The sequence below is a fragment of the Delphinapterus leucas genome, chromosome 16 (genome assembly GCF_059928025.1).
Source record: "Delphinapterus leucas isolate spDelLeu-1000000601 "Yukka" chromosome 16, BTC_Dleu_Yukka2, whole genome shotgun sequence".
Taxonomy (NCBI): Eukaryota; Metazoa; Chordata; class Mammalia; order Artiodactyla; family Monodontidae; genus Delphinapterus; species Delphinapterus leucas.
The window spans coordinates 10,385,931-10,412,900 of record NC_143144.1 but is presented as its reverse complement, the minus strand read 5'-3'; the positions used below and the strand labels follow the sequence as shown (position 1 = coordinate 10,412,900).

General features: G+C 44.7%; 1 protein-coding gene across 1 annotated transcript in view; it reads right to left on the bottom strand.

Moving 5' to 3' along the window:
* The window catches only part of ACTN2 (actinin alpha 2), a 79,875-nt gene continuing 52,905 nt past the window's right edge, over nt 1-26,970 (bottom strand). Inside the window, exons 10-21 of the mRNA XM_022553127.2 lie at nt 26,010-26,240; nt 23,402-23,549; nt 21,381-21,531; nt 16,972-17,080; nt 15,010-15,150; nt 12,879-13,061; nt 10,189-10,323; nt 9,090-9,269; nt 8,146-8,292; nt 6,126-6,191; nt 5,058-5,216; nt 1-2,851 (exon numbers count right to left, since the gene is read on the bottom strand). Coding sequence (XP_022408835.1) covers nt 2,693-2,851; nt 5,058-5,216; nt 6,126-6,191; nt 8,146-8,292; nt 9,090-9,269; nt 10,189-10,323; nt 12,879-13,061; nt 15,010-15,150; nt 16,972-17,080; nt 21,381-21,531; nt 23,402-23,549; nt 26,010-26,240 — 1,809 coding nt within the window. The 3' untranslated portion in view covers nt 1-2,692. The remainder of the gene's footprint in view (nt 2,852-5,057; nt 5,217-6,125; nt 6,192-8,145; nt 8,293-9,089; nt 9,270-10,188; nt 10,324-12,878; nt 13,062-15,009; nt 15,151-16,971; nt 17,081-21,380; nt 21,532-23,401; nt 23,550-26,009; nt 26,241-26,970) is intronic.

The following is a 26,970-nucleotide window of genomic DNA, read 5'->3' as shown; positions in this document are numbered from 1 at the left end:
CCCTGGGTGAGGGCTGTCTGCAGGGCAGCTCACTGGCAGAATAGACATGATGGATACTCCTGAGCTTGCTGTCAGCTTTCTCAAGGTTGATCTCGGCCAGGTAAGAGGAGGGCTGGTTGGTACATGAAGGAGGTGCTTGATGAAAATGTTTGATAGGAGGACTGGTCTGACAGTGAGCGGTGTGCAGGTGGAGTGCCCAGGAGAGAGGCAAAGACCAACACCCACCTTCCACCCCCATAGAGAGCTGAGGTGGTTTTACGACAGAATATTCTTTCATGCATGGTAATAACAAGCATTCCAAGATCCACGGAAGAAAACGAAGACATGATTTTAAGGAGGCTGTTGCAATAGTCCAAATAGGAGATAAGGGCGTGGCCTAAGGCAGAGGCAGAAGAACAGAGACACCTCAGATGGGTTTTCTGATCCTAATCAAAATACCTACTGGGGACTCTGAAGTGATCTCCTGGGTAAAAATGTCTTCCTAATCCATTTAGTTTCCTAATCCATTTATCACTTACCTCTAACTGAGTCAAACCTTAATTCCTCATCTCAAATTTACCCTTTACCCAACAAGCCAGTCTCTAATAATTTAAGGAAGGCAAATACTAAACCAAATGAGAGTTTTTAATGATGATGGAAATTTTACATGAGAAAAGTCTGTGGTTAACCAAAGAAGCTGGTTATTCTTTGAAATAATAAAAAACAGGGATTCCTTTTCTTTTACAAATTAAGTTTAATAATTCAGCTTCAGAAATAAAAATAACTTCTAAAATGAGAGTATAAACATGTTAAGTGTTTTCAGAGTTTATTTCCTTTTTTCATTTATTAGCAGACAGTATTGATCCATTCTCTTGCCTGAATGTTGTAAAGAAATTAAAGTTTTAGGTAGATGAACTACCTATACCCATTCTAAAACACCACAAATCCCCCTAGTAGCCTCAAAGGCAGAACAACTTCCCATTTTTTCCTTAATGTTTATGGCTGGAATATAGCACCTGCTTGAAGTAAAATAAGGAGTCACAGTTCATCTAAATGACACCCCAAAAGCGTTTGGCACTGAACTCAAGGACTTAGATATTTCAGGAATTTGTAAACTATCAACTACTTAATAAAATGAAGCAAATTAAATGAAATTTATAAAGGTTGAAGGTTCTAAGAGGGCCAACTGTGTAAAGGTATTAAGTTACCAGACAGTCATGAATGGAAAATATCACATTTCCAACTACTGGTGGAAATCTACAAAAATCTGAGGAAACAAACTGTAGGTAACACATTACTGCTTTTCTAGTGACACTTTAATTGCTGTTTACAACTGTTTTTGTTTATAATTCATGTCCTGATCATTCAGGACTCAGATATAAAAAGAATGCCTGCTTTATTCTCTACAAGCTGTCAACAAGATGGAAAAACAGGGGAGGTACAGCATACGGTAGCACAAGCAGGAAAATGAACGAACACTGACAGATCTAGCTGATGGTGGGAGCCACTGGCATCTTCTGCATGGGGCTTCCACGCGGACAGAGCCAGACTCAGGATGTGTTAGGATGCATCATCCAATCACAGCGGGAACATGCTCTGAGTGCTGGCAGAAACATCTAGGAACTCCTACTACACGAAATGAATTCACCTGAAGTATGTAAAGGTTCTACAGTGAAAGAACTTACCTCTACTGTTGTTGAGAACTAGTCCTTTCGTACTAACTCTTCCCTTCCAATGCCTTCTCTTCACCATATCATAAAACTCAAGGTATAAAGGAGAAGTTCTGCCTGGAGAGCTTATAAAGGTACCAGTTTTTGACTTGTCCCCGTTATGAACTACTATCAACACCTGTTTGTTTAAAAACAGAGCACTTATGTACGGTCATCTCTTGAGAACCTAACATACTAACAAGCTCTAGACAAAGTACAGAAACCTGGAATCAATAAATAATCCTAAAAAACTCATTTTACCTAGTGATTCCATCTTCTTCCCCAGCAATTAAACTGACTTCCATGTTTCCTGAGGTCCCTACTTTGGAGGATGAGTAAGGCATTGAAACCCACTAATTAGACTACATAGTCCTAAATAATGAAGAGCTGACTATAATTTCTATCTAAAATGTTTTAAGTACTAAAGATCTTTTGGGTAGTCTGTTTCTATTCCCTGGAAGTTCCATCTCACAATATTAAATTCAGCTAAAGAGGTGACAGTACCATTTATCTTAAACATAGCTAATCTTTGGATAAGCAAGAAAGTAAAACACCGGTATCCCAAATATATTCCCCTAGGGATAACCATATAAGCATATTATATATATGAAGAATATTTTTTAAAGTATCAAACATTTACTATTATTTTTCTGCTCTTGAATCTTGGGTATTTTGGAATTTTCCCATTTTGTACATTTCTTCTGTCCCTGGGTCTTCCTAATTTCACACTACTCAAGTAATTTGCTTTGCTTTATCAAAGAAACCAACAAAAACCCTGATATTTCATTGCATTTGGCTAGAATCTCAGAAATAAACTTATTTGTTAAGTACGCTATGTCATCTACTGGAAAAACCTCAGCCATATTACATTGCTGGCAATAACTGAGCTGCAAAAAAAGTTTTCTCTCTCTTAACTGAATAAAGCTTGTCAAAGTTTCCAAGAAACAAACTATAACGAGCTTTTATTGCGTCCTGCTGGGACCAGCGATTACAGAACCCCGGCCTCACAGATCGCTCTCCCCGTACAGCGCGGAGGAGAAGGCGGCATAATCCAGGGCGCCAGGCACGCTTCCTGGGCCCGAGTAGGCGGGCATCCTCTTGATGCAGTACTGGGCCTGGTCAGGAGGCAGTTCTCGGCGCAGCTCCTCGGCCAGGATGTACGGCTGGAAAAAAAATACACGTGTGTTTGCAAAATCAACTGCAGAAAACACAGGAACATAAATGGTTTAAATACACTGCTTGCATTTGTGTAATTTTAAAAAAGGACTAACTGAATCACTTTGCTGTACACCTGAAATTAATACAACATTGTTAATCAACTATACTCCAATATGAAATAAAAATTAAAGGAAATAAATTAAAAATAAAAAGGACTAAAGGCAGGGTGTCTAATGTGCACAGTACTGGACAACCAACAAAAGGCTGAGTTTTACTTGTAATTCATCATCTAGCCAGCAGGAAATTTAATATACTCCATGAAGGCAAAGGGAGCAGTACCATCAGTACTTCTTGAACTGAGCCATAATGCAAGTGAAAAATACTATGACGTAAATTTCATACCAGAAAGATTAAGGGTAGGCTGGTTTACATCATATGCTGATGAAAACGCAGGATTATTTAATTTGAAATTATCAGTGTGGTTGTTTTTTTTAAATATATGTGATGTGCGCTTTTAGAAAATGGAGTCACTTTCCTACACAGTTTATTAAAAGCTAGCAGCATGTTACCACTGGAGAAAAGCTCTTTCTAAAACAAAACAAAACTGACATTGAACAATGGAGTCTTTTTTTTTTTTTTCTTTTTCATGTCAAATGTCCAAGAGGAAATAGGGTAGTTCTCATAAAACAGATTGGCTGGGCTTCCCTGGTGGCACAGTGGTTGAGAGTCCGCCTGCCGATGCAGGGGATACAGGTTTGTGCCCCGGTCCGGGAAGATCCCACATGCCGCGGAGCAGCTGGGCCCGTGAGCCATGGCCGCTGAGCCTTTGCGTCCGGAGCCTGTGCTCCGCAACGGGAGAGGCCACAACAGTGAGAGGCCCGCGTACCGCAAAAAAAAAAAAAAAAAAAAAAAAAAAAAAAAAAGAATCCACCTGCCAACGAAGGGAACACAGGTTCTAGCCCTGGTCCGGGAAGATCCCGCATGCCGTGGAGCAACTAAGCCGTGCACCACAACTACAGAGCCTGCGCTCTAGAGCCCACGAGCCACAACTACTGAGCTCGCGTATGACAAATACTGAAGCCTGCCCGCCTAGAGCCCGTGGTCCACAACAAGAGAAGCCAAGAGTAGCCCCCGCTCACCGCAGCTAGAGAAAGCCCACACACAGCAACGAAGACCCAACACAGCCAAAAGTAAACAAATAAGTAAATTTATTTTAAAAAAAAAGATTGGCTGGTCAAGATAAATAGCAAATATCATATTGTAATTTATAGTAGGGTTTTTTGGGGGGTTAAATAAGCCTTGGTTTATTATCTCCTACATCAGTTGGACTTCCTCCCCTCCACCCCTATCCCCATGATAAAGGATTCATTTTAAAACAAACGTAATTATTTTAAACATAGTTTTTCTTGTCTGATAAGGGTTTTTTAAGGTAATGAACATGGCCATGTTGATGCGTTTCTTTTTTTTTTGGCTGTACTGCACAGCATGTAGGATCTTAGTTCCCCAACCAGGGATCAAACCCACGCCCCGTGCATTGGAAGGTGGAGTCTTAACCAGTACACTGCAGGGCAAGTCCCATGCTGATGTGTTTTAGAATCCTAACTTCCTTTCCCTCTCAGCTAGAACACAGGGTAAAGGAATCACAGCCCAAATTGGGTTTATACATACTGAGATGTTTTTATATTGTTTGGGGAAAGAGATTTGAAAATTCTGTATTTGCAATTAAACTCCTACTTAATTTCTAGGTTTCAGATAATGAAAAAGTAGCCAATTTTTTAAATGAATGAATGGCTCTATTTAACTTTGCTCCAGGGGCGGGGCACAGTGTCAGGGTCATTGATCCTTGAGAGAAGGTTCTCAGTTTTATAACATCTGAATTGCATTGTTCCTTCTTTCAGAGTCATATCTACCAACCCAGAATGTGAAGTAGGGTCGAACCAGAAAAACACACAAAAAAACTGCAAAATACATACTCTCGGTTCCTTCTATAAAACTCCCCGTAAGGACAAGCACAAATGCCAGGACAGAATGTCTGTGTTTAACCTGTTCTGGGGGCATCACTGTTATAGTTACGTGATTTCTGAATTCAGTGCTGTTGTGATACAAGATGCAATACATCAAAATGGTTATTATTTGCAATGCTGTTTCCTTTTTGATTAGAATGAAGCAGTGGGCTGTCACAAAAGCAGAAGAAAACATGTCCATGCAGACCTTGTCGGAAGCCAGGATTCGGAAGGAGGCGATGACCTGCTCGGCGGTGTCGGTGTCGGCCGTCTCTCTGGTCATGAAGTCAATGAAGGATTGGAAGGTGACGGTGCCCTGCCCGTTGGGATCCACCAGGGTCATGATGCGGGCAAACTCAGCTTCACCCTGAGGCAAGGTTGCAAAGAAACATTTACTTCAACCGACAACTCTCAGCAGTGCCGTTCTCCTGCTTTTACCTGTTGGCATGCAAGTTCCTTTCTGCTGGAAAACTTACATAGTCCCTGCACTTCCCTTCCACTTTTGGAACAGATTCCCCTTATGGGTGACTTAAGTTTACTGCCGTCAAATGATTTTTAAACGTTGCTGTAGCATCAACCCAGAAGCTCCTGAATGTCAGAATTCCTTCCTCTCTCTAACCCATGTTGCCGTTGGGACTTAATATAGTTATGGAAGAGGAATTCAAAGAGGGTTAGGCCTTTTCTCAGACTACAGTTGAGAAGAATAATACTGCAAAAGAGAAGGCAGGTCAGAAAAGGGTTCTCATGATGCTTATTTGACAGTTCTGAGAGGAATCAAAGCAGCTCATGTTCAACATTACACACCAGCAGGTCATAGAGATGTGAGGGTATAAGGGCACACTCACAGCCCACAGGGGAATGTAAGATTTCTTAGCTGATTTTTACTAAAAACTTTTTATCTTCTAAAATACTAGAGGAAAAAATACTTTAAAATCAGCAAGAAAAGACACTGAAGTGTATACTCTCAGTGGGTGAATTGTATGGTATGTGAATTATCTCTCACTTAAAGCTGTTTAAAAATCATCAGGAAAGTTTATGTTCTCTTCCTTCACTAGGAGAAAACCAGCTGACCGATGACTGAATGAAAATACATGTTCTGGCTCTGTGAAGTTATTTTTATATGGTACCAGGCAAACCTTCAAAAATGTTACCCTAGACAATGTAAGTCAACGAACCCCAAATGAGCTGCCATAGTTTAAGGCAGTTGTCTCCTATAATACAAATCTAAGTTCAACAGAATATCACATGGTAGTAAAATTTTCAACTTCTGTCTTACCAAGTCATAACCCATGGAGATCAGGCAGGCTCTGAAATCCTCATGATCCATCAGGCCATTCTTCCTCTGCCGACAAATACAAAGAACAAAGAACAAAGAAGTTGAGGGCTTCCCTGGTAGAGCAGTGGTTAAGAAGCTGCCTGCCAATGCAGGGGACACAGGTTCGAGCCCTGGGCAGGTAAGAACCCACATGCCGCGGAGCAACTAAGCCCGTGCGCCACAACTACTGACCCTGCGCTCCAGAGCCCACGAGCCACAGCTACTGAAGCCCACATGCCCAGAGCCCGTGCTCCGCAACAAGAGAAGCCACCGCAGTGAGAAGCTTGCACACTGCAATGAAGAGTAGACCCCGCTCGCCAGAGCTAGAGAAAGCCCGCACGCAGCAACAAAGACCCAAAGCAGCCAAATAAATAAATTATATAAATAAATAAATAAAAAGAAGTTGAGAGTTAGAGGCAAAATAAAAAACTCTACTTGACCAGGGAACAAAATCCAATACAAGAAGGGACACTTTGAGATTTGCCAAATAATTTGTAAATGTCATCACTGACTGAGAGGAAGGACAGACCCGACACAGGGATGTTAGAAAATAATTTCTTAGAAAGGAAAAAGGAGGAAAGGAGGGTAAACAGCAGTCAAGAATGAAAGGAGACCACACATTCAAGAAAGCAGGAGGGACTACCCAGTGCCAGTGAAAATGACCTCGTCAGGAGCTGCCCACTGCCACCCACCGATGGCCGAACACACTCTAAGTGTTCTGAGAAATCCTCACGCTCTCGTGGCCCCAGGCAGTCCTCACTTGTAAAATTCCCCCAAAGATTAAAGCATGGCTAGGACTCACACTGGAAAGTTACCCCGCAGCTACTCTCAGGCCCATGTCCCTCCAAGACACAAAAACCCTTAATTTAAACTATTAAACTTGGCAGGTTCTGCATTGTCTGCCTTTGAACTTTTGTTGCAAAAGACAGTCTCGTTAGCCTAGATTCAAATAAATTTGGGTTTTTTTTCCTATGAGGTGGCCCAAACGATTGAGGGCTGTCTTCGCATAAGCCCGGGTGGATGTGTGTAGGGACGATGATCAATTATTTCCCTCCACGGGAGGAAAATGACTCAACCTGAAGGAAGTCAGGTCAGTGTTACAGCATGTTTTGTACAGCACAGTTGTGCTGAAGCCAAGCTAACTTTAATGTCCAACTCTGTGTATAATTCTTTATTTATGCCTCAGCTCCCTGATCAGAAGTCTACTTTCTGAACTCTTTGATAGGCCTGAATATGGCTGGTCTAGAGCAGAGGCATTTTAAGAACCATTTAACTGATATCTGTAAACCATAAACAGGGTCCCAAGCAAAGTAATGAAATATACTTACTTTGTTACGGATCTTTTAAGGAATGGAATGTGGCCTTAGGAGTCACTTTTAACTAGATGATAAGCAAACTGGGCATTTTCTTGTGAAGAACCGGTTTTACTCAATTGTATTCAAATCAAAATACTAGATAATATTTTAAGAGCTGCACTTAACTTTTTATATGATCACCATTTTGTTGGTGCATTTTCCTTCAACATTCCATGAATCAATTTTGTTAATTAAAAAAGAAAATTAAATTTTATGGCAAAAGAGTAGGCTAATTTTCATCACGTGCTTCACCTAAATAGTTAATTAGGAAAAGTTCATTACGGCTTTGTATTTAAGTACTTAGAAAAAGTCCTAAATCCCAAAACCACATTTTGGTAAGGATACACTTTCACTTAGAACAAATCTAGTGTTGATCCCAACTACAAAGGCATTCGTTAAGTGCTCTGTATAAAACAGCCCGCAAACCCAGACTTTGTGTCACCTTCAGCGACATCAGAGCTTAGCACATTTCATTTCAGAGGCTCTTTTCCTTTGGCCTTAATCGTCCTGTTTCCCCATAACCTTTAAGGACATTAAAACTTAAAATAATAGCATGAATATTATTTCAAATACATCTTTTGATGTCCCCAGTGGTGCCTTTCAAATAACTAGAGGGAGTGAGGTACCCTGTCGAAGTGGTTGAAGGAGGCTCTGAACTCATTCATCTGCTCCTGGGTGATGCCCTTCGCATCTCTCATCAGCATCTGGGTCTCCACTTCGTTGATGGTTCTGGCAATGGTCGTCAGCAGCAGCTCCCAGCCCACACGAATGTGCTACCGAGGGAAACATCAAACGATCAGCTCCAGGTCCTCCCAGCAGGTCAATCTTGCCTCCTCATTTTCATTTCTTTTCTTTTTTACACCTTTATTAGAGTATAATTGCTTTACAATGGTGTGTTAGTTTCTGCTTTATAACAAAGTGAATCAGTTATACATATACATATGTTCCCATATCTCTTCCCTCTTGCGTCTCCCTCCCACCCACCCTCCCTATCCCACCCACCCTCCCTATCCCACCCCTCCAGGCGGTCACAAAGCACCGAGCTGAGTCAATCCAAAGGGAGATAAGTAGGGCTTCCCTATGCTTTTTTTTTTTTAATTCTACTTTTCCACTTTTTTCGAGATTCTATAGTGGGAAATACTCAGAAGTGAGACCAGGGTTCTAGCAGTGACAACTGGCACTGTGAAGATAAAATATACAATGTACAGTGTATTATTTGTCATTAGCGTTTACCAAATAGCAGGATGGGCCCTGGATTATACCCACTAGCCAATTTGCAAGATCAAATTGGGTCAAACTGGCCAAAACGTAATAGTCCAATTTCGGTTCATTGTTGTGATAATGATGATAAAGTTGTTGAGAATGGTGATGATAATTAACAACTATGTAGCGCTTGATCTAGTTCACAAAGCTTTTCCACATACAGTAACAGGAAAGGTTTAATACCCTTTCATACTTATAGAACAAAAAGAGGAACAGATGGAGACCAACGTGGGAGGAAAACACCCTGAGAAGGTGAAGTGGTCACAACCAGAAACCAGAGCACCGCAGGCCTGTGCAGTGGCTGTACCTCCATTGTGTAATTAGTGTGCTTGTTGTCGAAGACCAGGGCCTCCTGGATGAGCTGATGGTCACCTTCCAGCTTGTCGATGTTGTTCTTGTAGTTGATGATGTTGTGCTCGTACTGCTTCAGCTGATTCATCTGGTCCTCCAGGGCTCCCGTGATCTGGATGGAGCTCCGGGCAATCTCCTGGTGGAGGCATGAACAGGAGAAGAAAACAAGGTGAGCCGGCCTTTCAGGTTACTACGGGGGCCTTCCTGCTTCTGCTTCCAATGCCATGCCGGCATCAGGTGGCTGCTAGAGACACTTGCTTTTTCAGATAAAGTGGGAAACAGGATAGTACTGCAGCATGAAGCAAGCTCTATTTCTAGTCTGTCTAGAGAATAGGGAAAAAACAAAACAAACCCACCAAGATCCATAAAAGCAAAGCAAGACGGGTAAGAAAGGAGCCATTTAGGCCTCTTCCAGTGAACACAGAAGCCTCCCCAGGCTGGAGCTGCCTCTTCTGCAGGAGGCCAGGGGATGGTCTGCACGAATGCAGCTGCCAGGGAGATTTCAGACCACTGGATGCTTCATCACCGGTCAAAAGGATTTCCTAGATTTTTAGATGTCCTCCTCTTAAGAAAAAAGTTAACATTTTATCACCAAAAGGGAGCCTGGGAGAAGAATAGATAGGCCAATAAACGTCTCTTGGCTGTTCTTGGTGATAAAATGAACCCAGCAATCAGTGTCATTCAAAGATTACTTTTCCCTGAATGTTCTGAAAATGCCAAGTATTTGTGACTCATTAGGGACGGACGGTTTAAAACTCTAGGCCCTGCAGAGGCTGAAAACTGAGAAAGAGCCCCGTCACCATTCTTAAGGACAGAATGAATGGATGGCAGCAAGAACAGCCTCAACTTTGGTGCACAGGTGCCCTCCCTGCCCCCCGCCCCGCACTGACGCTCATGGGCGCCCAGGCTGCAAGAGCTCAGGGGCCATCAAGAGAGTAAGGCCCACGGAGACCTGGATGGTGCTCTCACGGCACTGAGTGGAGACGGGTCGTCGTGTCAGCTCAGGGACCGATTTGGAGGCTGTGACAGGCTTCCTCTGAAGGGCACTAACCCACCTCCATCTTGTTCTGGATCCAGGGCCCAATAGCATTGGCCTGTGCAGCGAACTGGCGCCGCAGACGCTCGTTGGCATGCTGGCGGGCCAGCTCCTCCTGCAGCGACTGGTCCCGGATGGGCACGAGCTGCTTCACCTGCCAGGGTTCAAGGGCAACAGGGGTTAGAGGCCAGCTGTGGTCTAGGAAGAGGGACCAAGATCGGTGGTGGTGGCTGAAGGGCAGGGGTGGGAGCAGAGAGAGGGAGGGAGAGTGGGGGGGAGGGGAGGAGAGGGAGGGAGGGGAAGGGGAGTGGGGTCCCTACTTTAGGGACTAAAGGAAGAGCTCAGTCTAGCCTCGACTGCCACCCAGTGCCTCCACTGCCTGCTGAAAGACTGGCTAAGTCTGCAAGAGGGACACTGACCGTTCCTCTAGCCAGGGGCTCTTGGCCTGCAGTACTAACCCTATGGGGAGCTGGGTCCAGGGTGCAGAGAATTTGTGAACTTGAATGAAGGGAAAGCGGCATCCTTATTTTCACCACCCCTAAAGGAAAATGGGCATTTCCTTTGATTATGAATGCGGGCACCAAATCCACTGTGACTTTATCACAATAGAAATCACAGACATTCTCATATATGTTAGTTACTGCCTGCCTCTCAAAATATCATATACATTCATCACTACTCACAATTATTAGACCTGCTATTAAATCATGGTTTAAAATGTGGTAGTAAAGAAGCACGTACATTACTATATCCCAACTTTAAAAAATATATATATATAGCCTTGCATTAAAATCTATTTTTTATCCAAGTACCATTGATTTACAGTGTTGTGTTAATTTCAGGTGTACAGCAAAGTGATTCAGTTTTACATATATATATAAAATATATTTTACTAACTTTTTTTGCGGTACGCGGGCCTCTCACTGTTGTGGCCTCTCCCGTTGCGGAGCACAGGCTCCGGACGCACAGGCTCAGTGGCCATGGCTCACGGGCCCAGCCGTTTCACGGCACGTGGGATCTTCCCGGACCGGGGCGCAAACCCGTGTCCCCTGCATCGGCAGGCAGACTCTCAACCACTGCGCCACCAGGGAAGCCCTTTAATAGCTATTTTTAATGTAATTTATTTCCTTTGTAACCTTAAATATTTTTTATGAATTTACACATATTATTATCAGAAGGGATCCATGGGCTTCCCTGACTACCAAGTGGATCCAAGACACAAAAAAAGTTGAGAACCCCTGCCAGTTTCAGGAGCTCAGTCCTATATGATGTTGGACCACAGGAAAGTATCCTACCCTGCCTACATCTTTTCCATTCCATTTGTACCCTGTGATTTACACTTTAATGCTATGTCTCAGTTCTTTTTGAATCCGCAGACAAAAGAGCTACTTCAAGAAGGCTTTTCTGTGTGTTGGCAAAACTGCTGCTAAAGACATTATTATTCAATGTATCTTTTACAAAACTCCCTCTGGCGAATTTTGCTTTATAACTTAGTGACAAGAGAAAAGTTTGTCTCACTTTAAGAAATGACACATTTCCCTATTTTTTTCAAGAAAACTACTTAGCTCAACACGTTTCCCTCTTCACTCCGGCTGTCAGAAGAACAGAGCTAATTTTAAGGTCAAACACAATAAGTAATTATGGTCTCTCAGATGAACACTCTCTTTCCCATACCTGTTTTTTTTTTTTCCTCTTTGCATCGTTTATAACTAAACGATTGCTGAATGTGTGTTTTTATAGCAAGCCACCTCAAATGCATGTGGTGGATTTCTTAAAGACTATGTAGTAGCATACTAAGATGATCGTGCCTCAATTTAAACAAGAAAATAAATCTTTCTTAAGAATGAGACAAGAAGGCTCAAATGATCCCATTGGACTATAATTAAGTCTGTACGGTTTCCCCAAATATAAGAGGCAGCAAATTAGCAGGAAGTCCTTTGGTTCCCCAGATACAGTTTTCTAAGTAATTTTCCCGCATTTAAAATTCACACACACTTGGGACATGTCTATCCCATATTCTAAAAATTCTTTAATGAAGTACTAGCGGCAAGCTGATACCATGAAATTTTCAGTTGGGGTTTTAAAAATAGTTTCCTTTACGGTATTAGCATCATAACCTGTACTGAGTTTGCCAACGTTGATAAGGTTTTCCTTAAGGACAATCATTTCTACTTTCTTTCCTTACAAATCACAGAAGCTGCTGAATGGATTTAAGAGTATAACATATTTCATCTGTTAAAAACAAGCCCAAAACAGAGTCGAGTGCTAAATCCCACTCCACCAGACCAAGATTTAACTTAATTACAGTTTCCACTCTCCCAGAAATGGAATCTCAGTCAATCAGTCATCTGGGTAGACCCCTTCCCTCCCCTAAAGGAAAGTAACTCTGCAATAACCAATCTGCCTTTTTTTGGCCAGATAACTTCCCTGTTCCTACTCCCTTCTGCCTATAAAAGCCTTTCATTTTGTTCAGCTCCTTGGAGTCCCTTTCTGCCAGCTAGACTGGATGCTGCCCAATTCGAATCGAGTTTTGCTCAAACACTTAAAATTGTTACTATGCCTCAGTTTCTCTTTTAACATGTCTATGAAGACAAACCTGATCGTGAGGCAATGTCACGCAGTCACTCTAACTCCCCCAGGGCTTCACCTCTTCCCTCCACCTCGGCTTCGAGAACGTTAGCCTCGCCCCCTCCCCCCTCAGTCGCCCACCTTGTCCCACTTGGACCGGATCTCGTCCACGGTGACAGTGCTATAGGGGTTGCTCGAGCTGATCCTGATGCTGTAGCTCTGGATCACCTTCTCCACCTCGTTCTGGATGGCCAGGATGGACTGCCGCTCGCCGTCGGCCTCGGGCAGCGTGGCCTTGAACTGCTCGTGGGCAGTGATCAAGCTCTAAGCCAGAGACAGAGCGGAGAAAACCCGACTTACTTCAGTGTGAATTTTACAGGCTTGCTGTTCCCTTCAGCATGCGTATAAATGACTTTGTAACTGCGGGAATCTCCAGTGGAAGACAAATTCTGGATGTCTTTAGAAAAGCTATCTGGTGCACAAAAGTCAAGTTCCTCGAAAAGGGAAAAAAAAGATCTCCTGATGACTCCTTGGTGGCTATTAATCCAAAGTCTTCAAAAAATAGTTGTTTTCTTTTAAAAAAATTATGTTTGATTTCATCTTATATGATCCCCAGCTATTGTTTAGGTCTTACTCGCCACTGACATACGGAACTTAAATCAGGGCTTCCCTGGTGGGGCAGTGGTTAAGAATCCGCCTGCCAATGCAGGGGACACGGGTTCGAGCCCTGGTCCGGGAAGATCCCACATGCTGCGGAGCAACTAAGCCCGTGAGCCACAACTACTGAGCCTGCGTGCCACAACTACTGAAGCCTGTACACCTAGAGGCTGTGCTCTGCAACAAGAGAAGCCACCGCAATGAGAAGCCCGTGCACCACAACAAGGAACAGCCCCCGCTTGCCGCAACTAGAGAAAGCCCGCGCACAACAACAAGGAACAGCCCCCGCTTGCCGCAACTAGAGAAAGCCCGCGCACAACAACGAAGACCCAACGCAGCCAAAAAAAAAAAAAAAAAAAAATGTGTGGCTGTGTCCCAGTAACACTTAAAAAAAAGAATTTAAATTAGCTGCCCTTTCTAATGACCAAGTTTACCTATAGCCCAAGAAAAGAACCTCACATTTGCTGCCTTTATACCTAAAGATCACCAGGAAGTACATCCCTTTCTCTAAAAGAAAAGGCCACAGAAACCAACTCCTTCCCCTCAGGCTTTATAAAACCTCCACTTAACAACCCTATACCCTTGGACCCTAAAGTATAAGACAGCAGCCCTTTATACTCAGCTGTAGGAAGGTGCCACGTGGACCACCTTCCAGGGCGAAGCTAACACTCAGTTCAGATGCTACAACAGATCAGCTGCTAGCACACCTTTCACTAAACAGAGAAACTACTTCATGCATCAAGTATGGCTTCCAAGGCATACTTAGACATCTCACTTATTCCAAAAATAAATGGTTTTAGGTTGCCAACCTCTGCTTAAGAGTCTATGCAAGAAACACCATCACAGCCTCTTTCAGAAGACAAAGGCAATGTTCAACAAATTTCTTGCCTCTTACACCCCGGTGCAAACCCTTCCAGAATGGTCCTTGGCAGGGAGATATGGGTTCAAATCCCAACCTTCAGTATTTCCTTTACATCTGGATTCTTTTCGATGACCTATCTATTTTACAGAAAAAAGAGAATCTAAAAGTATTTTCTCTGTATTCCATTATACGTCAAATTCAGTATACAATGGTCTCTAATATATTGGGTCCTGGCTATTGGAGAGGAACGCTCCTCCCTAACTCGATCACTTAGAGGTCTTACTTACAATCTGAAGCTCCAGCAAAAATCAAAAGCAGAACATTTTGGATGGTGGGAAGCAGAGGGTACTGATTTGTGGCTTCTTATGCTTTATGATCCGGCAAAACCCTATAGATCTTAATGAGGGGTAATAGGCAAACATTTGCAAAGTAGTTAACTCAGCAGCCAATAAACTCATAACTTGCTGTGACTAACCCCAAGAGCATATGTCTGTCTTGCTCGTATGATTCCACATTCCATTTTAAAGAACAGACCCTTTTAGATGTAGTCACCACTATCTGGCTGATGTTAATTTAGTTGCATTAAAGAGTGGTATACACATTTTTAAGCTAAAGGCCAAAGGGTAATATGGGTTTTCTAACCACATTTTTCTTTAAGTTAAAAAATGAAACAAAACCAAAAAGAGAACTCTAAGTTTTTAAAATTACAATTCATTTCTGGTACAGTGAGAGCACAGAGCTGGCTTCAGTTACCTGGATTTCCTCAATGCTGTGGACAATAAACATGTCTTGCAGATCCTCCATGGCACCTTCCATCCAGTTGTTGAAAGGAGCAGCTCTCTTGGCAAACTCCAGGTGAAGCTGATCGATGGTTTCCAGCAATTTCTCAGTTCTCTGGAGATCAAATAGAAACCAGTGTTATCATAGGTTAAATCATAAAAATTCTCTGAACATGTAAAGATGCACTCCAGAGCAGTAAACTATTATCTGACTTTTTTTTTTTTAATGTATTTATTTATGGCTGTGTTGGGTCTTCGTTTCTATGCGAGGGCTTTCTCTAGTTGTGGCGAGCGGGGGCCACTCTTCATCGCGGTACGCAGGCCTCTCACTATCGCGGCCTCTCTTGTTGCGGAGCACAGGCTCCAGATGCGCAGGCTCAGTTAATTGTGGCTCACGGGCCCAGCTGCGTTTCTGTGCGAGGGCTTTCTCTAGTTGGGGCGAGCGGGGGCCACTCTTCATCGCGGTACGTAGGCCTCTCACTATTGCGGCCTCTCTTGTTGCGGAGCACAGGCTCCAGATGCGCAGGCTCAGTTAATTGTGGCTCACGGGCCTAGTTGCTCCACGGCATGTGGGATCTTCCCAGACCAGGGCTCGAACCCGTGTCCCCTGCATTAGCAGGCAGATTCCGAACCACTGCGCCACCAGGGAAACCCTATCTGACGTTTTGATGGTCACAATCCTCTCATCATTAGCTTGTGTATACAAAAGATGAACTGATGTTCAAATGATGAGGCTGAGCCCTGCAGGTCTCCGAAGTGCCTTGTGCATCAGAGACGGATTTAACAACATCCAGAGTCACACTGTTCTGAAAGTATTTTAAATACTCTACCACATGCTACTCTTTTGAAAACTGAGAATCCACATAGGGTATATAGGCACTTGATTTCAGCTAAAGCAGTACTTTGTAAGTTATAGGACCTGATTCCCTAACCGTGCTGGTTCACAGGAAATTCACGGTATCTTCCTCATTTCATAATCAACAGTGTGCCTTTCCCAAAAGTCGCCTAGAGAAGACAGAAGGAACTACAGTTCCATATTCTTAAATCCTCATTCAGGATTTCACACAGAGACCCTCTTTGCCTTTCTGAGCATATGAAAGCACAAGGCTTTAAGCCACCGAGAATGGTACTACGCGTTTCCTATGGCAGACAGGGCGGGGAGCTGGCACGGAAGCGTCTGGTATCTTCAAGTCTTCCATAATTAGATTCATTTTTCCTCCTGTTCTAAAATATTTGAGCTGTCTCTGTTATATGCCTGGTCCTTCCTTTCTCTCAGCCTTTTTCTTTAGGTGGATATGTTAACCGCTGGCTGGCATCCAGGAAGCTTGGTATCACATGTGTTAAAAGTTTCATCAGTCAGGGTGAAAAGACTCAGAAAACTGCTAACTGCTTCTTTCTGTCACGTCGTCTGAGTCTTCCGTGGTGAGAGACGATGAGGTTCAGCTAAAAACCAGCTGTTTCTCCAAGCCTTATACTTGAACAAGGCCAAATTCATCCTGATTCTGTTTCATATCCATTTTTCCTTACTTCAACATGTGTTGCCATTTTCCCTTTGCACATCTCAACTTCCGTTCCTCCTGATTTCCTGACTCATTCATGGCTCAATTTACTCTCAGATAAGGACTCTGGGGGAATTATCTGCCATTACTACTTCACAGAAAATGAGTTTATACCGTTATCTCATTACTACTACTGGACTTTTGTTCCTTTAATTCAAAAGGATGCATCACTGCCGTATGGATAAATTACAGTACAAAACTACCAACTTTCCATTTCCCTCTTTCTCCTACTTTTCATTTTCTCTGTAGAAGCTCCCTTCCCTAGATAATCTGTTTCAATTTATACACACCATACCACAGAAAAACAAAGTAACAGTGACTTACTGAAAGAGCCCCTATTAAAAGATTTCGTGCCAACAGGTGGCTTGGAGACTCACCTCCAGGGCCTCTCTCCTCTTCTGAGTGAGCGTTCCCAGCCTGTCCCACTGGTCACAGATTTTCTGGCACCGATCATTGATGTTCACAGCATCGTGATAGTCCAGTTCACTATCAGAAGGGAAAATAAAGATTGACTTTCCCAGGTGACGTGAAGAAAAGTGGACATGGGCTCAAAATAAACAGATGATAATTTTTAAAAAAAAAAAAAAAAGATCTGATGGGGAACTGGCAGGGTATTTCAGGGTTTTGTTCATCATCACCATCGCAAACATGATCACTATTCCCTTACATCATGAGAAGAATTAGTAAAACTCTTGGTGGTCAACAGATTTCTAAACAGAGAGAAACGCTGTCTTCTCGACACTGTAGGCTAACTCTATTCTCCCTTTGTTTTCTTGGCCAGGCCTCCGGAGTGCATTATTTTTAAGTGGTGATGTACCTGTAAATGAAGCCAAGTATCTGACCTGGAGGACAGTCCCAGGGGCTGTGCTGAAGCCACGGGGATAGGAACATCAAATGAGTCATGCGGGAGGGAGGGAGGGATCAGCTTGCACCCCTTCGTGTCCTTGGCTGCCCTCAAAGGGCACGGGGCTGGATGGGGCACCATGTCCAGGAGGGGCACTGGGCCGCTGAGCCTGGCAGGACAGAGCCCTTCCTCTTCTGACAAAGATTCCAACTCGTCTTGTGCCATTCGTGTGACAGCAGGAACAAAATGATTTCTCACTCCGTAGTCCCTCTTCCTCTCCAGCCCCGTCTGTACATCCTAACGGGATCTCTGTGACGTGAAGTAGCTTGAACTTACCATTCAAGCAGATTCTCGACTAGATGGTTAACCTATTATCTCTGGGGGTAAAAAGTTTGAATCCTGGACAAAATGTAATCACCCTTTTAGTTAAGATGAAAGCAAGACTCAGGGAGGTTTAAAGACATCTTCAGGAGACTTCTCCTTCAAAAATGGTCCAAGGTGAGGCTTTTAGGAAACTCCCTCCTATCCATCCAAATCCATTTCCCTGAAGCTTAAGTTTATTTCTTCTTCCAACTCTAAATGAAGGCAATGGTTGTTTATTACTTGTTTTTTCTCTTAAGTGATATTAGCTTGTCCTTATTGAATGTTACTGTTTCTTTTACTGAATAAAGAAGATGCATACAGTTGTGATCTGAGTGTCATTTCAGTGGGTAAGAAGCTCCCTATCACCTGATGAAAGCCTGTCCAGCTCTTAAGAGCAGCTTTCTACATACACACACTTCACTAATTGAGATGGATTGAGATTCTGTGCTTATTATTATAACCAGGTAACCAAAGCCAACCAAAATACACCAGCAATGTGCACAGCCTTGAATACAAAGTGAAAAGGCCATGGCCCTTCAAAATGCAACTATTAAAGAACAGAAAGATTTCAAAAACAAAAACCTAGGAACCGTCTACTGATCCACAATGGAGACATCAACACTAATCTCTCCATGGTTATCTTTAGGGTGTACATTTTTCCCTCTTCTCTAATTCACACTTACTAGCTCTATACCTACTTGCTTTCAAGAACTTAGGGTTTGCATAACTGTGCATACTATTTTTATTTTTTTTAATAAATTTATTTATTTATTTTTTGCTGTGTTGGGTCTTCGTTGCTGCACGTGGGCTTTCTATAGTTGCAGTGAGCGGCGGCTACTCTTCGTTGTGGTGAGCAGGCTTCTCATTACAGTGGTTCCTCTTATTGCAAAGCACGGGCTCTAGGCGCGCAGGCTTCAGTAGTTGCGGCACGCAGGCTCAGTAGTTGTGGCTCACGGGCTCTAGAGTGCAGGCTCAGTAGCTGTGGTGCACAGGCTTAGTTGCTCTGCGGCATGTGGGATCTTCCCTGACCAGGGCTCAAACCCGTGTGCCCTGCATTGGCAGGCGGATTTTTAACCACTGCGCTACCAGGGAAGCCCTATTTTTATTTTTTGTACTTTAAGAACTGCACGAACATGTTCGTTATTTTAGAAAAGGTAAAAAGGAAAGGGAGACTAATAACAGTAAGATGAGCACATCTTTAAATTCTGTGGTTCCTCTCTCGACTGTGTAAAGAAATACGCACTGAGGATAACCGAGAATAATAATAATATAAAATTATTACTTAAATTTTAAGGGCAACACTTAAAACCATTCCAAATTACTTATGGGAGCTATGATAGAGCATTCAATTGCTTGAGTTTCTCCCCCTTATTTTATTTGTAATTGTTAACAAGCAGCCAAACAGCCAACATGCAAGAAGCATGAGAAATAAGAGTAAGGCCACAAACACAGTGAACAAATTAGATATGAAGACGACAAATAATTAAGAATATATTTAGGCAAGGCCAAATAGGAAGATACTCTTAAAAGAGGCCATCTCAATCATCTGGTTAAGAGTGAGCAACATGGGGGTCTTAAAATGTAACATATCATAATAAACATTTATTATTGGTTGTTTAAAGTTATCATTATGTGACAGGCTCTAAAAATTGTGCAAATATATCCGTGGTTATAATGAAAGAGAAGTAGGGAATGAAATTCTGTATTTATCAAAAAGAAGCAAGGGTCTTAAAAAAAAAAAAAAGCTTAGAAACACTGCAGGGAGGCCCCTCTCCCAGAGGGTGGCCACAGCCAGAGGCAGCACCACCTGGACCAGCAGGACCTACAACTCCCACTGGGTAAACCAGCCTGGGCTCAACCTCATGCTAGCTCCTCCCATAAAATAAAAAGCATGAAAAAGAAATGGCACTTATTTGACAACAAAGAAAAGTGGGGCCTTAATGTTTCTTCTTTCAGAGGTGTCTTGTTTTTGGTTTCTGGGTGGGCAGTGTGGTCCCGTCTCCTGCACCCAGGCCTGGGTGAGGCCACCTTTGCGAGCCGTGCTCTGTCCTGTTACTTGTTTCTCATCCTCTTGGATACGAAGCTGCCTGTGCTGGGGCTGGGGGTGCTGCCCAATGGGAGGACACAGGGATGCTACCACAATCAAAGCACCAGAGAGGAAGTCAGTGCATCTCTTTATATAAAAAAAAAAGGGCTTCCCTGGTGGCGCAGTGGTTAAGAACCTGCCTGCCAATGCAGGGGACACGGGTTCGAGCCCTGGTCAGGGAAGATCCCACATGCTGCAGAGCACCTAAGCCCATGCGCCACAACTACTGAGCCCGTGCTCTAAAGCCCGTGAGCCACAACTACTGAGCCCATGCGCCGTAACTACTGAAGCCCACGCGCCTAGAGCCCATGCTCTGCAACAAGAGAAACCACTGCAACAAGAGAAACCACTGCAAGAGAAACCACGCACTGCAACCAAGAGTAACCCCCGCTTGCTGCAACTAGAGAAAGCCCGCGCCCGTGCGCAGAACAAGGCCCAACACAGCCAAAAATAAACAAATAAAATAAATAAATTTATTTTAAAAAAAGGACCTTTTTTTTTTTAGACTCCACATATAAGTGATATCATATGATATCTGTCTTTGTCTGGCTTACTTCACTTCTTCACTTAGTATGATAATCTCTAGGTCCACCCATGTTCCTGCAAATGGCATTATTTCATTCTTTTTTATGGCTGAGTAGTATTCCATTGTATATATGTACCACATCTTCTTTATCCATTCATCTGTCAATGGACATCTGTCAATGGACATTTAGGTTGTTTCCATGTCTTGGCTACTGTAAATAGCGCTGCTATGAACACAGGGGTACATGTATCTTTTTGAATTTCAGTTTTCTCCAGAAATATGCCCAGGGATTGCAGGATCATATAGCAACTCTATTTTTAGTTTTTTAAGGAACCTCCGTACTGTTTTCCATAGTGGCTGCACCAATTTACATTCCCACCAACAGTGTAGGAGGGTTCCCTTTTCTCCACGCCCTCTCCAGCATTTATTATTTGTAGACGTTTTGATGATGGCCATTTTGACTGGTATGAGTTAGTACCTCATTGTAGTTTTGATTTGCATTTCTTTAATAATTAGCAGTGTTGAGCATCTTTTCATGTGCCTGTTGGCCATCTGTATGTCTTCTTTGGAGAAATGTCTATTTAGATCTTCTGCCCATTCTTTGATTGGGTTGTCAACAAGGACCTACTGTATAGCACAGAGAGCTGTACTCAGTATTTTGTAATGACCTAGAAGGGAAAAGAATCTGAACAACAATAGATATATATATGTATAACTGAATCACTTTGCTGTACATCTGAAACTATCAAACACAACACTGTAAATCAACTATATTTCAATTAAAACAAAAAACAAGACCAATCCCGTCACAGGGTCCTCTGGCTTGGTTCTATGGATACATCTAGGACAGGACAGGAAAGGCAAGCTCCCCTGCCCCTCTCTGGGAATGCCTGGGGAAGCTCTCCACCGAGTCCTCACTTGGACCCAGGGCTCAATGTGAGCACTGGCACCCACACAGAGCACGTACTTGAGCTCCTGCGCGATGGCCGCGATCTGCTCCACGCGGTCCTGGTGCGCCGCCAGGTCACTCTCGAATGCCTCGTGCTTCCGCAGCAGAGCCCGGACTTCGGTCAGAGACGCCGACTCGTAATCCTTCTGCAGCAAGATCTGCTCTTTGCCTGCAATGGTTGTAGCAAGGGAATGTGAGTGCTGTCACACTTCAGCCTCTATGCAAAGTACTGGGTGATTCCATAGAACCAAGAGGAGGAAAGAAGGACAGCCCCGAGAGGCAGAGGCCACATTTCAATTAGAATTCAGGCTGTCACTCTGCTAAGGCCCCGAGTCCCTCTGTGTTCTGAAAGCTCGTGTCTACAAATACTGGGCGGAAAGCACGCTGAGCACTTTCTAAATAACAAGTCTGTGATAAACCTAAGAAGCAAGTATCTGACTTTCCTGTGAGATGCTCAGTTAAGTTAGTAATTATTAGCTCACAGAAATTACCTGGGATTATTAGGTAAAACATTTGTACTCTATTTGTCTGCCCATGGGCTCAACCTTTACTCCAATTCTTTTTGTTTGAAAGCTTTATTCTTTTAATGTGGTTAAATGCAGCTTGTGATTTTTTTTTTTTTTTTTTTTTGGCGGTATGCGGGCCTCTCACTGCTGTGGCCTCTCCCGTTGCGGAGCACAGGCTCCGGACGCACAGGCTCAGCGGCCATGGCTCACGGGCCCAGCCGCTCCACGGCATGCAGGGTCTTCCCGGACCGGAGCACGAACCCGTGTCCCCTGCATCGGCAGGCGGACTCTCAACCACTGTGCCACCAGGGAAGCCCCCAGCTTGTGATTTTTTATGTAATAACATTAGAAAAATTTCTCTCCGAAACTCCACCTATTTCCCCACAAATACTTCCTAAGTTAAGCAACTGCTGTGGCTATAACTGGACCCATTTTTATTCCCTGGTTGATGACCTTTAAGAATTTAATTCCACAAAGCTAGACATGCAAAACAAGTGTTCACATGTTTAATGACAACACAGCACTTACCATCTGCCAGATACCAATTTTACTACTTTATAAATACAAACTCATTAAGTCTTCATCAAAACCCTGTGAGGGAGGTATGATTGTTATTCCACTTTGGAGAGGACGCTGAGGCCCTGAGAGGTGAGAATGCATCCAAGGCCCACAGCTGGGAAGTATCAACTGCATGTCTGTGCCTGTGACCGTCTCGCTGAGCAACGCCAACAATCAAGCAGCAAGAAAGCAAAAGGGACCCAAGGGATGAGGGGAACCTCCCTGCCCTTCCTCGAAATAGATTACCATGCAATGAGGTGAATGTTTTGTTCTTTAACCTCAGCAAACAGCAGAGCCAAAAAACTGAGCCAAAAAACTCATGACCATAGTATCACGGCCATGGAAACAGGTATGTCTGCAAGGCCTGAAAGGAGTAGATGAACCTAAGTGAAACAAAGGAGTTAAGACTATAGAAAATCACACCTCGTGTTCTTCCTTTCCAAGCAGATTTTCTAAGTGGGCAATTATATGTTGCTTTGCGGCACTTAATAAACCTTCTATCAGCAGAAGCTAGTGTCTGGGCCAGGGCTGTCTGACCCGCAGTTAGGGAATAAACAGATGCTTGTGGAATCAGATAGAAGAAAGCGGGGGAGTCAGGAGGAGGCAGATACCCTATGCAGGTAAGTGTGGGAAGAACGCATTGTGAGTCCTGTTTTATAAAAATATCCATCTTCATACTCACCTCCTTTTTTTTTTTTGGCTGTGCCACGCTGCTTGCGGGATCTTAGTTCCCCAACCAGGGATTGAACCCGGGCCACGGCAGTGAAAGCGCCGAGTGCTAACCACTGGACCACCAGGGAATTCCCCACACCCACCTCTTGAAGAACCGCAGTACCTGGGACAGCAGACGAGAGAGGGGCGAGGGCAGCTGCCCACAGGGTCACAGGCACCAGGGACAGTGGTCACTGCACGTGGGGCTCTGTCCATAGCTCAGGCCCGATTCTCCAGGAGCCCCACCGCATCCTGTGGACTCACCGTAGGCCCAGGTTTCGTGCGTGGACGCCTTCTGCCGGAACTTCTCTGCCAGGTGCTCCACGCGCTCCAGCCTCCGGATCTCATTCAGCAGCCATTCCTCGTAGCCCTTCTCCGCCTGCTCCAGCCGCTGCCAGGCGCCCGCGATGTCCTGGGATGGGTGGGGACCGGCGAAGGTGCGTCCGTTACGCCCTGGCCTCCTGGGCCTCTCTACGAATCCCCTCCACCACGTCCAACAGTGTTTTCCTTTGTGTCTTCTTGTCTTTCCCTCACCCCTGTGCCTCCACACCCGCCCCAAATAGCCATTCAAATGTTTTGGCTTCTAAACATCTTCATTACCACTGCACCCTTTTAGACCTAAGATCACGGTTCTCATCGGCAAACATTTAACCTGATGCTTCTCCGGATGTGGACAAAGGCTAACGGGGCTTTAATTTTCTGGCTACGAGAAGATGAAGCCTCACAGTGACTCAGCCCAAAACGACTCTGACTCAGCGACTGGGTTCGGTCAGCCATTAACTGTCTCCCCGGCATCACGCACGTGCCAGGCACAGTGAGAGCCTTGGATATAAGAGTGAACAACAGCACCTGTAAAGTTCCCTGGGCCCCTGTGCAGCTTTCATGATTGTTGGGGGAGAAAGACATTAAATAAGGCATTCAACAACAAGTGTAATTCCTATTTCCGATAGCGATACACTCTGAAGGAAAAACAAATCACGGTCAAGGGATGCTGATGAGAGCCCAGTCGGGGCAGTTCCTTTAGGTGGGTTACTGAGAGGAGACCCCTCTGAGGAGGTGGCATTGGAGCCCAGACCTCACTCATGGAAAAGCCAGGTATGTGATGAAGTGGGGGACGAGCTAAAGGCCCAAGGACGGGGTGCGCTCCACGTAGGGGAAGGACCACAGCAGGCGCGGCGGCCGCATAGTGGGTGAGGGGTAGAGCAGCCAGAGACATGGTCAGCAGGGTGGCCATGGGGTCAGACCACATCAGATCCCAGATAAGGAATCTGGATCTTATTCTAAGTATTTCGGGAAGTCACTGGAGGGTTCTGAGAAGAAAGGAGACACGCTCTGATTTATATTTTAAAAAGATGACGGCAGCTGCTACGTAGAGAATGCATTTTAGGGGAAAAAGAACAAGAAAAGCAAGTGAGAGGGTTACTGCAAGGTTGAAGGAGAGACACTGGTGGCTTAGCATAGGCGACAGCAGCTGAAGGGCTGCTCAGACTTAAGATATAATCTGGACGCAGAGCCAGTGGCACTGGCTGAGGAACCAGGTACAAGAAAGGGACAGACCAGGAGGATCAGTGATGACACCTGGGGTTGGGGCTTTAGTAACTTAGGGGATGGTGATTCTATTTACTAAGACAGAGATCACTGCGGGAGGACTCTTGGATGTTAGGTTTTGAGACATCCAAGCGACTCTATGAACCTGGAACTGGGGGAGAAATCAGAGCTGAAGATGTAAATTTGGGAGGTGTTGCCATTACAGCTGGTAGTTAAAGTCACGGGCCTGGATGAGGTCACCTGCAGGTATCAAGACAGAGAAGAAGGTCAGCATCCCTGTACCCACAAACCATCCACCTACATACAGCCCAGGGACAGGAGGAGGCAAAGCTGTGAACAGCGACGGGAAGGACTCGGTGGTCAGGTGGGAGGAGCTCAGCTAAGTTCAAGGGTGGAAGGAGTTTCAAGAAGAAGGCCATGGTTACAGCTATGGCGAACATGAAAATAAAAGTGACCACTAGGGGGCTTCCCTGGTGGCGCAGTGGTTGAGAGTCCGCCTGCCGATGCAGGGGACATGGGTTCGTGCCCCGGTCCGGGAATATCCCACATGCCGAAACAGCGGCTGGGCCCGTGAGCCATGGCCGCTGAGCCTGCGCGTCCGGAGCCTGTGCTCCGCAACGGGAGAGGACACAACAGTGAGAGGCCCGCGTACCGCAAAAAAAAAAAAAAGTGACCACTAGGTTGTCAACACGAACGCCGTTGACTTTGAACAGAACAGTCTGTCTTAGGGTGGACGGAAGCCGGATTACTTACTGCAGGTTGAAGAGTAAAAGACATAAAGGAACGGGAAGCGACCAAAAACCAGTACCATAAAGAACTCTCTCTAGATGTCCTGCTACAAAGGGGAGACGAGAAACAGAACAGGTGCTGCAAGGAGGTGTGGAGTCATAGGAGGTTTTCATTTTCGTCTAGCAGATGCTAGAGCGCTTCCTATGCGGCTGTGAAAGCTTCAGCAGAGCGGGAGAAACTGATGATGCAAAGAGGGATGTAAATATGGGACTGAGGCCTGGAGAAGGTGAATCGGGGAGATGGTGACAGGAGGGAACAGAGGACCTGTGATCTAGATGCTGGTCCACCTAGAGGCGGGGAGGAGAGGAAGGGGACCGTCATCATTAGGTGTTTGTCAGAGGCCTGTTCTGCGTGAGGCACCAAGAGCAGTGAGGGTCAAGAACTGCATGACGGCAGGGAGAAAAGTATCCAGAAGGGAGCGGTCACAGGGCCAGAATTACAGTCAGTGCCTCTTCTCAGTGGCCCATCAGAGGAAGGACTTTGGGAAAAGAAAAAAGAAAAGGGGGGGCTGCCCCAGGGCCAGGGGGCTACTCACCGACACCATCTTGCCCTCAGAGGGCATGAAGGCCGGCCGGTTGCTGATCCTCAGCTTGGTCTGCAGGGTGTTGAAGTTGATCTCCAGCTGGCACTTCTCCTGCACCTTGGGAGGCTTGTGCTTCCGGCGGTAATCCCGAAAGTCCTCTAGCTTCTTCTGCATGGCCTGCATGGTCTTCTCAGGGGTCCGGTTCTCTAGCCAGGGGATCGTGCGCTGAATCCATTCCAAAAGCTGTTCCCAAAACACACACACACACACACACACACACACACGCAAAAACCGCTGAAAACACCAGCAAACTGCCCCCCGGTTAAAAAACAGAGGCACCGAACGATTGGGAATGGATTGACTGAATGCTCCCGAGATTACGGAAGTCTGACTGGAAGGAGGGCATAAATACAAACTTCTGTGCCCCGCCAGGGCCACTCACCATCGCCCCAATGACACCACGCACAGGTCGAAAATTCAGAGTCAGCACGAGTCATGTTTTACAAAAATGGGACATTTACAGGAAACTCGGGGACCAGACATTAGCAGACAAATGCTGGATGGAGCTTTCAAATGAGAAAACAAAAACCTCACGTGGTGGAACATGGTGGAATAAAATCAGGAAAGAACTGGGTTTAACTCAAAATGTATTTCTAGTTTAAATCAGCTCAAATCTAACGGGTCTACTTACGAGATGAAAGTATCGTAAATCTGAGACTGACTCAATGCCAAAGTATATTTTATTTTAATAGCTAGCTTTCAAGGAAATCCACGGGATGAAAGTGAAAATGGCAGTGACTCCAAGGATGAAGTAGGCCCCCTTCTCTTGAATTACTACCAAGGCCTTACAAAGGCCCTGCATAGTCTGTTTGAGGGGTATAAATGAAGGACCAAGTAAGAAAAGAAAGGCTATCATCACTGAGGAGCATCTGTCCTTCGGTCCTGGTCATACTTCAACCCTGACATCAATCAC